This window comes from Alligator sinensis, unplaced genomic scaffold (genome assembly GCF_000455745.1).
Source record: "Alligator sinensis unplaced genomic scaffold, ASM45574v1 scaffold4_1, whole genome shotgun sequence".
Taxonomy (NCBI): domain Eukaryota; kingdom Metazoa; phylum Chordata; order Crocodylia; family Alligatoridae; genus Alligator; species Alligator sinensis.
This window is the reverse complement of record NW_005841887.1, coordinates 4,146,647-4,157,819: the sequence shown is the minus strand read 5'-3', so window position 1 is coordinate 4,157,819 and position 11,173 is coordinate 4,146,647. Positions and strand designations below refer to the sequence as shown.

Genomic DNA, 11,173 nt, shown 5'->3' with positions numbered 1-11,173 from the left:
CAGGAATGCTGCAAGACGCAGTTCTCACGTATCTTGCAATCAAAGGTCAATAGTTTCCCAAGAATATGGGTATGAAAGCCATATTAAAAAAATCACTAACGCTGGCCATGAGCAACTTCACCCGACAATTTTTTGTTTCACTTCTGATCAGTCTGTTCAGAGAGGAGCATAACGACATGATCAGCGTTAGCCATACAAACTCAAACCTCTGCTGTCCACTGCAAGCCTCAGAGTTTCAATCAGGAATGCGGGCTGGACCAGGTGAGGGTCTGATGGTTTTAGCAAATATTCTCTTATGTATTGCTGCCCAGACACGTGCCCATACCCAGAGTCAGGGAGAACCAAAGGGCTTGACCCACCCTGCATTGGAGTTGATGGAAAAACCAATATGGACTTGAATGCATCAGGCCTGAAGACAGCCTTTGGATACAGACACTATGGCACAAAAAAGCACTCCCTCATCTGATCACCACTAGGGTGCTTGGGACATGCAAGTCCCAGGTTCTCACCCCTGTCCTGCCACAGATCCTTGAGCAAAGCGCTTAGGCCCAGATTCAAATCGTTCTCATAGATTCCTCCACTTCAGCCTCAGGCAGGTTAGGGGACTAGGGGCTTGGTCTACATTACTTCTCAGCATGCACAAAAGGCTAAATCCAAGCAAAGCAGAGGTGCCTAATGCTTCTAGAAAGATGAGTGGTTTTGCAGCTGCCGGAACAGAGCTGATATGACTTATTTTGCAAGTCGGACACTTGTATTCTGCCTAAGTCCTATGTAGGTACCCCTGGAACAAATGGGACCTGCTTCTTAGCCTCTCTGTGCTTCCATTCCCCATCTGCAGAAGAGGATAAGAATTACTGCCTACCTCAAAGGATTATTGCAAGGATAGTAGTCTTGTTGCAACTGTGAGGGCCCAGAAAGTGGGAAGCACAATTTGTCTACTAATAATCTTTTTAATTTATACCAACTTTCTAGTTGGCAGAGATGTCAAGACAGGCTTGCAGACACACAAAAGCCTCCTGGACCAGTCCCCAGGTATGAGAAAACACCATATACAGCCTAAGCTAAATAGCAGATGAAACAATGACCACTGTTCAAACCCATTATGTAAATGAAAGTGTTCAGTTAGAGGCTGTAAATCTATGGGATGGAGAAGAATTAGTCAGAAGCAGCGATAAAACAAGAGCAGCTGAACCAGATAGACCTCCTTCTGTAAAAGAATAAGACCAATCAAAAAAGGAAGAGGGCAGTTATCTGTGGAGTACAGAAAGAGCAGCTGTGGGAGCAGGTAAATCTTAACGTGCTATAAAACCACGGTCAGTGTTAAATCCAACATTTTTAGTTATGAAATTCTCTTCCCGGGCCCATCTTCTGAAGATATTGTCTAGGTTTCCATTGAGGAAAAGGACTGTGAGGTCAGAACTGGAGTGCTACCGACTGTGATGCTCAGACACTACAGTAATGGGAGCCGAAGCAAGCACCTACTAGACAGATGGTTTGAAATCTGCACAAACAGCAACGTCATCCTGAGTGTGACAGAGGCACCACAACCCTCGCAGGGTGGGACGCAGCAGTTCGAGCGATGACCTGATGTTCAGAGGACCAGAACCAGGAGGAAGCCAAGTACGGGTGGAGCACCCAAGGGAGAAATGAGCATGTTGAACTGCACTCATTTTGTAACACTGCAGTCATTTTATAACCAGCCAGTTGAAACAGTAAAGGAGAAAAGAAAAAAAACCCAACAACTTACGTTGTATGCCTTGACAATCAGCTGGATTATGTTTTTGGAGTCTTGACGTAGAATCTCTACTGTTGTTCCAGGAATTAGGGCTGTAAAATTCTTTAAAAACAGAGAAAATGCCAAGAAAATGTATATCTAACAGGGGACAAAAATTAACTCCATTGCCTACTCTTCCCAGGCAGCCATCAGTTGCTTGCCCAAGACGTAGTAGACAATTTATTACTGTACATGATGCAATTTATTAGTGTACATGATGCAGTGTCATTAATTGCAATTTGAATCCTTCAAGAAAAGGATCGTTATGGGTGTATAGAAGGTAGGGCAGGATGGCACCTCGGATTTAATTGATCAGATGTATCATCCTAGCTGACGAAGTGGCTGTTGCCTGGAAAAGCTCATGCCTCTCTGAATGAGTTAGTCTCTGAGGTGCCAGCCTGCCCTAGTTCTGTCTGACTTCAGGCTACCACAGCTAACCACCTATGGGTCTGTAAGACCGCTCATTAAAATCCATGGTCAAGGGAACTGGTCAATGATCAGTACCACGCTCCCCATTACTTCTCCCCTTAATCAGACAGGGTAAGACCCAATGGTTATGCACTGATGTCTGTGAAAGCAGAACTTGGCACAGGGAAAGCCATCTCGCTTATGGAAATGAAGCCTTGGCTCCCATCAATTAGCATGCTGACTGATGTACTGGTTTTCCCTAAAATGGGTGTGGAGGATGAAGTCAGTCATCTAGCTCTCAGTGGATTAAAATCATGTTTTAGATTTACAACATTTCTGCTCATTTTGCTTTAGTGCAGGGGATGGATTCCGGTTTCACTTCTTTTTTTAAAAAAACCCTGGATTCAGACCTTTATCCCACCCTCTCCCTTTTTCCCTCTGTTTTGACATGGAACGGCATCATCGTCTCATTCTTAAAAAGCTGTGGAACCAGACACCTCAGCCTGGGTTCGCATACCTCTCAGATAACATTTTTATCCCAGGTAAAGTGCTAGCCTCAGTAATCTTGGCCTCTTATGCTCCTATAAATGGAAAAGGGAAGGGGGGATAGAAATAATATTTAGTGCTCCAGGGCTGTGGACTTGATGATAGGAAAAACCCAGCCAGGCAGATATGTTGCCTACTATTAGGTAATGGGATTAAGTAATAGCTGAGCTGAAGAGGTTTCTGCTCTCTCCTATGCTGGACTGTTGGCAACTTTCCTAAAATCAAGATTAGACCAGTGTCTATTTTAGGTGCTCGCATAGCCAGTAATCTTTACCTATTTCCTTTAAGTAGCATTAGCACTTTTCACCGAGTTGACAGCACCCTGTAAATTAACTGGAGAGCTGCAAGGAGGGGGATCTGGCTCAGTTTAGCGTGGGTAAAAAATTCCTGGCTTCATAACACAGCTTCTGTAGATTTACCACATGTATATATATTTTTCCTTGCACATATTTGTAGGCCTTTCCTTCCCTGCCAGCCTGCTTCCCTTCTCTTAATGTTAGGGAAAGAATATTTCATTATTTCTACCCAGGAGAACTTTTACAATCTTTTCTCCAATGCCTGATGAAGGGTGTTTGTGCCCGAAAGCTTGCAATTAAAGAAATTCTTTTGCAAAAATCTTGTTGGTCTAATAAAAGATATCCTCTCTACTACGAGTCCGGATGGAATATTTCAAGTGACACTTAAATCTCTTTCTCCCTGCAGATTCATAGTCACATCAAAACCATCTCCCTGCCAAGCATTTCAGCAGTGCTTACCTTGTAAAGCACATAATGATTTTTTGTCACAGCAAAAATGAGGTGGATATTGTTTTCCGCTAGCTTTTCCCCAAGAAGCGCAAGGGAAGGATAATCCTAGGGTGAGAACAAAACAGATTTGTAACACAAAAGCTGAGAGTGATTTAATTTCTATTTTAACCAGAGCAGCGAAATGCCTTATAGAAGTACAGTATATGTTGTCACACAAAGTCCTTAAATGTGCAGTTACAGCCAGAAGAGTGACTAGGTAAAAATGACACCTCTCCATTTGGGTATTTCTAATTATACACTCATCACTGGGTATTCAAGTGCCAAAAAAATGTAACTACAAGCTACCACCAGTGAATTCCCAACTCACTCAACTTTGCCATCAGCAAGTGCATGGATGTATGTTAATTATCTACAGGGAAATGAGAGGAGGTTATTGTTTAGGGTGGCTGTCCTGGGAAATCTATTTAAAAAGTGGGGATCTGGTGATGTTTTCTCTCTGGAAACGGCAAGATCCATCGTTTGCTCATTGGTGCATACTACAAATCAGGACAACAAAAGAAGAAAATCAACATAAGCCTTGCTGCTTCAGCCATGTAAAAACCCTCTCAGGGACAGGGGAGAGAGATGGATTGTATTCTGACGCACACACCATTATCAGAATGGTTAATTTTGTATTGTTTGCAACATTTTTATGGATGGTGATAAATGAACAAGATGGCGAGAGACCAGCTTGACTTTCAGTCTTTTTTTGCCTTAAAAAACTCCAAATGCTATCTGTCTATTTACAAAAGGAAAGTCTCATTAGGCACCGCTGAGACTAGGACGTATGCTGTCTTTACTGGGTTCTCAGAAACTGCCACATTGACGCACAGAAAATATTCCAGCAAGAATGTCATTTTGCTTGTTCAAAATCAAACTAGAAGTGAGCCTCCCTTGAGGACCTCAGCCCATTGTCACAAATCAGCCATCCAAGAAAGCCTCATACCAGAGGGAGTTAGAAACTTTTACGAACGTTCAGGAACAAATCCGTAACGATTAGTGCTTGTAACTTCCTGCATAAAGCCTAGATCTGCAGAACGAGTCTCTAATTAGGCAAGTCTGCATTCACCCAAGGACTTAGGAAGTCGTTTCCAGTGTCCCCTGCAGAGTCAGTTGCGTGGTTTCAAAGAAAGAGAAGTTAATCTCTCCATTTAAGATGGACATTACAGTCAGACTCAAAGATCCCAGTCCCGTTATTCTAGATATAGATCATTTACCAGGGCGGGCATTCTTCATCAGCGATCTGCTGCACATATATTGGAACATGAGGGTAGGTGGTACATTTTCTTTAGACTGTGTAGGTGAATCCTGCTGCAATTTGGGGAAGGGGAGAATGAAACTCTGCTTTTAAATGACCTAGGAGGACTGCAGACTTGAAAGTCTGTCTATCAGTTCTTGGAAATTACAGATTTCCCTCACTTTATGCGGTAGATACATTCCCGGAAAACTGCGCATAACTCGAATTCGCATAAAGGGAACCCAGTTTATAAGGTAACACATAGGGATATGTTCCTACAGTGGTGAGGGAGGGAGTGGGGCAGGGGTTGGGGCTAGGGAAGAGCATGGTGCAGCCCAGCGGCTGGAGACGGGGAGGGGGCGGCCGGGCGGTGGCAGTGGGGTGGCATCAGCCACTCCTGGGGCAACTGCAGGAGGGAGGAAAGCGGAGGGAGCAATAAGTGGGTGGGGGCGCGGGATGGCGGGGGGACGGCTCTTGCTGCTACGTGCACCCTGGGAGGGCTTCAGGCTGGGGGGCTGCACTGGGCTCTTTCCAGGGGGTGCACGGATCTGTGCACGGGATAAGGGTAGGCTGCCGGTGCGGGGGTGGGGCAGCAGCAGCATGCCACCAGGGGGCTGGGCACTGCGTACAGGCTGGGTGGCAGTGTTGGGAGGGAAGGTTGGGGGGGGCTACAGTGAATTTTAGGGTGGGTACAACCCCCCTCGCATTGCCACTGTCACCTGGCCCGAGTGCAGTGCCCAGCCCCCTGCAGGGAAGAGTCCAGTGCCACCGCAGGTGCCCCCGCAGCGGCAGCCTGCTCCCGTCCCACATGCAGATGTGGGGGCACACACCCCCCCGCGAAGAACCCGGCACAGCCGACTACCCTCCCGGGGTGCATGTAGCAGCAAGAGTCGCACCCCCCATCCTGCACCCCACACCCACTGACAGTCCCCTCTGCTTTGCTCCCTATTGCAGCTGCCCCGGGAGTGGCCGATGCCACCTGCCTGCAGCCACTGGGCTGCACTGCGCTCGCCCCCGCCTCTTCATTACACACTTACCTCGCATGTAACAAATTGATCTCACATATAACAAACTTTGGGTGTAAAAAGGGTCATTGCATAAGAGCGAATGCACATATACAGAACACATATAGAGCTAGGGAACCTGTACAAGGTGTTTGCACACGACTGACAGGGGAATTGCCAGGAAGAGTCCTGCATCTATAGATTTCTGAATCAAATGAAGCCTAGGATTGAAACCTTTGCCAGCTCCTGTGGGCTCCTGGGGTGTCTATACACATCCTCTGGGGACAAGGTGGGGGCCACTTTTGGAGCCGATTAAAGCGTCTGGAGCATCTCATGTATCAGACTCCCCACACTTCAAAATGTCAGGGGGGGCACTTTATCAAAAGCTCATCAAACGAGCTTAAGAGAGAGCACCCCGCCGACATTTTGAAGTGCAGGGATGCAGATGCATGAGACACGGAGGCTGGCTGGAGCGCGGTAATTACCACGCTCTGCTTCAATGTGCTGCATCTACAGTGGATCAGAGCAGTCTCTGAGCTTGTGTACAGGCACCCCTGAAGTCTGGGACAGCTGCTCTTTTAATAGACAAAAAGGGGAAACAGCAGAAGGAATGGATGCCAGGAGGTCAGAGCACCAAAAGCAGTAGGACGCGGGGCACGGCACACGTGGCAGTTTCTTCTCACCAGCCGATTGGATGCGCTGTATTCGTTCTCTTCGTTCAGGTGGCACTGGCCGTCATGGGGCTGGACCAGCCCCCCCAGCTTCCCATCCAGCGCGATGTGCGGCACATCATCTGTCGTGAGGACAAGCAAGTGAGAAGCCTCTTTCCTCCAGCCAATCTTTTCCTATGGGGAAAAGCAAACCATGAGACAGTCATTGGTCTCCTTTGATTACCCGAGTGCTCCTCCCATTAGGCTATGTACGGTTGCTGTCCCACTGCCCCAGAGCACGAGAGTCTCTTATTAGTAAGTAAAACAATCTCATGTGCTTGCTCATTTGTTCCTGCCAAAAGTAAAACTCTGGAGCCCCTGTGGGCAACAGTGCATTTCCCAACACCTCCTGATAAAGGTCTTTTAAAAAGGCACGAGAAGGTGCATGCGCTGCCCCCAGACTCTCCATCCTCCACTCCAGGAACAAGAATTTTATAGCCCAGAGACCTGCCAAATTCCTCCACACACACTCAGTCTGAACTTGCTTTCTCAGCTACATAGGAATGCCACACTGCTGCACACAGCTCTCCCTGCTGCTGCGTCCTATAATCACTGTAGTCAGCATTTTCATTATACCTGTGTACAAAAAACCTGTTCTGAGTTGCTGGGGAAAGTCTGGGCCTAAGATTCATAGACTGTAAGGGGCTGGAAGGGACCAGGGAAGATCATTGGGTCCAGCCCCCTGCACCAAGTGGGAAAGACAACTGGGGTCAAGCGACCCCAGCAAGGTGACCAAAGATAGTTAGGTTTGGTTTAAGATACAGGTGCTCGTGCATGCATGAACACACACACACACTTTTGTTGAAGGGGTAACCCAGGCCCTTCCTAGGTATGCTCTCTAACCTCATCCTTCCTCCGCACAGGAAACCCTCTCACCTGAACTTAATGGCCCTTTCCACTCAGGCTACCCAGGCAGGGCTAAATCTCAGTGAAGCTTTCATGCAAGCTGCTATCCTGCTATCCATTTTGCAGCGAGGACACAAGCTAAATCACCTAATGCCAAAAGTCCTTCAAGGATGTAGGTTATTGCCCTGTTGGTCTAAGGACATAGGTTAGAAAATATGTGTCGCTGTTGAGTTTGGCCAATGTCCAACAGTCCTTCAATACCTTTCCACGCTCCCACTCCTACCCTCCCACACTCCCAGAAGGACACACAACTTCTCTCACAGCTCATTAGGAAAGACGCACAGAAAGGCTCTGCTTAGGGTTGTACAAAAAGCCGTGGGATATGTCCCTAGAAATCCTACTGGCACAGTGAAGATGCTACTGCATCAAGTTGGGGTTTGCAGTGCTCACATTCAAACTAGGTTAAGCTGGACACTGATCTCCCAAGATAAATCCAGCCATAAGCTCTGCCCACTTGAAGAAAACACTAACTCTAGCCCCTGCTCCAACCGCTCTATATGAAAACAGTGCAGTATTGATAAAGTCAATGCAATGAGTCCTTCTGCCCCTTCCTTTCATCCTTCTGGCTGAGGGTCAGGCTCTAAGTCCAGGTGCCTTTGAAGCTGGGGACCCTGAGTGAGCAGACCCTAGGTATAAACCTTGGGGCAGGGCTTTCCAAGCAGCTTCTGTGCAATTAGCTGCTCCATGTGGCCCGAAGCAATGCAAAGGAGCTTTTTCTAAAGCACCCAAATTGCTCACAATCACAGATTACACTGACTTTTGGGGATCTGTGGAGTTTCTTAAAGGATTTCAGCAATTTTGAAAACTCCTTTCCAAGTGCAATGACATTCCTGGTGGCTTAAGTATCGCAGTTGAATCAGATGGGGGAATTATTTTCTTTAAAACCAAAAGTAGGCTATCTTCTTAAATGTCTTCTTCCCACCCCTACCATATTCTTGGGAGCAAGCCAAATACACAAAAACCTGACAAAAACATGCAAACCTTTCAGACCTTTCTTTATAAAGCAAAACCAAGTTTGTGCTCGCCAGACATACATTTGGAGATTTCTGGGCTGATTTATAGTAAAGCAGGGTCCCAGGGAAAAGATGACTGGCCCAGAGCTTTGTAAAAGAAAAAGCCAAGCACTGATCTTTAACTCTGTGCCTGTTGCTTTTGTGCTTAGCTAAAAGAGAGGGAAAAACTGTCACCACCTTAATTTTCCAGAATTTCTTATTTCTGCCTCCGCAACAAACAGGCCTTGGGCTGAACTGGTGCTCTCCTGAAAGGCAAAATTGGACATTGCATCCCCTCCTCTTATTTTATCACTTCCCTTAACTCAGCCGGACCTCTCCTGTCATTTCTTCCCTCGAAAGGGCACCACCATTTTCTGCTCGGCTCCTCTAGGGCCAAATCCTGAAGGATGCTAAAGCACCTTTTGGCTTCTACCAATGTCAGCAGAAGCGGAGAGTGCTCGGCACCATCCCCAACCTGGATGTAGCCTTTCAAGACTATCGCTAGCTTTAAATTGCCCACCCTGATCCTAGGTAATCCTGAGACTCGGAGGTTATGGACACCCACAGCTCCAGTGCATATCAGTGGTACTCAGCGCTTCTCAGCATTAGGATCCAAGAGTCAAGAATTTACGGAGCCCTATTGAGAATTCAGGCCCGAATGTCTCTTTCTCTCACTATTGTTCAGAGAGGGCTCTTCAAGGAAAGGGATATGCACGTGCACGCTACCTGCAGCAACCTGGAAAGGTGAAGTGTGAGAAAAAGCAGGTGGGGACTGAAAAGAGAAATGAGAGCCCTATGGGTTATAAATCTTCATGAAAACACTGGCATCGAGTGACTGGTCCTTTTAGGGCTAGTGGGTCAAGTCCCACCCGTGACACCCCCTTCACTCATCTCCCCGTGGAAAAAATGATGTGAGTCAACCGAGAGGCAGGCCACATGGATGCCATCAGACCTTCTGGGGCAGGGAGAGAGAGGCTCCAGGACCAAGATACGTTAGCCGAGGAAAGCTGAGGAGGACAATCGGCTTTGCATTTTGCAAAGCTTTATTAACTGACCCCAACAAGAGGCATGATCATTGAAGCACTCTGGTTTAGGAATAAGTTCACAGGTAGTTTTAGAAGACAAGTGAGGTTGGGGTGGCTGGAGGGTGGGAATGGGGCAAGTCCTAGGGTGACCCCCTACCGCACTTCTCCGCAGCAGTGCTAACCACTTTGCTCTTTGTTCCTGTGACAGAGAAGGAGACTGGCGAAGGTGCAGCTCAGACCAGCTCTGGTTACGGTCGCCTGTAATTCCAATTATTCTAGGAATGAAGCTTGCTCCCCCTCTCTAACCTCTGGCCGACTGTATGTGCAGGCAGGGTCTGACATATGGTTTTGAGGAAGGAAGCCATCAAATGTTCCCCAAATTGGGGAAATGAAAAAGGGGGGAATGTAAACAGTGCCTATAGATTTAATAGGGTAGGTTTTGGCACTGGCCTTTTGACTAAATTAAAGGTAGAAATAGTGGAGTGGAGCAGGGGAGGGAAGGAGAAGCAGGAAGCCAGAGCAGCAAAAACAAGTTGCAGCCGAGCTGCCAATACGTGGGGTGTGGTTAGCAGGAGCCAGGGTGGACGTGAGAGTGCAATCCGAGTGTAACCAATTCGGAGACGACCAGCATTTCACACATCTTTAGTGACTAGATCAAAAAAGTGCTGGAAAATACCTCTTCAGCAGTTACTTTCCATCCTGAAACACAGAGTGCTCTGCTCCACTTGGAATAAAAACAGCCAAGGAGTCTTCAGTTTATTTCTTCTGGGCTGAGCCTCTAAAGAAAACCCAGGGTGTGAGCACATAAGTAGATTATTTATTTCAAATAATCCATGGATTACAGATGTGCTGACAAAAGGAAAGGATCTAGGGCCCAATCCAAAACCAAGCCCAGGTTGCAGAAGGCTTTGAATCAGGCCCTGAGAAAACAACATGGCTCGCCTTAGCTAGGAAGCAGCAACAGCTGCAAACCTCCTGTGCTAAAGCCACAATTTTCAATAGCAACTGGCAAAAGAAAGCCTGCCTTGCTATTCCAGGAGAGCCCAGCATCCCCGAATTTTACTCAAAGACAGAGAGGAAGGTGGAAAGGAAGACAGGAAGATGTTCTGCTAAAAGTCCTGCTCCTGCTGGGCATGCGTGCAGTCGCCCCCGTCGGAAGAGAAGCGAGAGGGCTGGGGGGGAAACGCTGGCAGGAGTCCCCAATGAGGCATTCCTCCATCCGCCTAGCCGGCAGAGCCGAAATCAGCTCCACGAGGATGAACGTTTCTGAGTTTGGCTTTGCAAGGCCAAGCCTGAGCTCCCGTGGAAGCGCGAGTCATTTAGGGCCAGATCCCATATCGCACCAGATCCATCATATCACGCTTGCGAAAGATCCCATGCCTCATTTAGGACCAACATTTTCAGATAAAAGGGCCACCCAAATTCATAGGCCTCAACCGGAGGACGTGGAAAGGATGGGCTGGACTTTTAAGTCCTTTGCATTTTGAACTATCTAGGTCCATTCCAGGAGACTATTTTTTAACCAAGTAGATGTGGCTACTCGCATTTCCCCACCTCTCAGCTACTACCCAAGACTTCCAAGTTTATAGGCGTTGGTAATTTTTGTGCTTAAAAATTCAAAACACAACTGAGAGCCAAAGAAGCTGCAAGTGGAAAATGTAATGACAGAAGACCGGGTAATATTCCTGGCTAGTCATCTCTACCCTTGGTATAAAAGACTTATTGTGCCTACAGGCTAACATTTACCGTATCATCATCTTTCAAAAAAGGTGCCAAACACTGGGAA

General features: G+C 47.2%; 1 protein-coding gene across 1 annotated transcript in view; it reads right to left on the bottom strand.

Annotated features, from left to right (window-relative positions):
- The window catches only part of ITGB5 (integrin subunit beta 5), a 104,922-nt gene that overhangs the window by 57,215 nt on the left and 36,534 nt on the right, over positions 1–11,173 (bottom strand). Inside the window, exons 5-7 of the mRNA XM_006017914.3 lie at positions 6,438–6,599; positions 3,484–3,579; positions 1,748–1,837 (exon numbers count right to left, since the gene is read on the bottom strand). Of these exons, the coding sequence (XP_006017976.1) occupies positions 1,748–1,837; positions 3,484–3,579; positions 6,438–6,599 (348 nt within the window). The remainder of the gene's footprint in view (positions 1–1,747; positions 1,838–3,483; positions 3,580–6,437; positions 6,600–11,173) is intronic.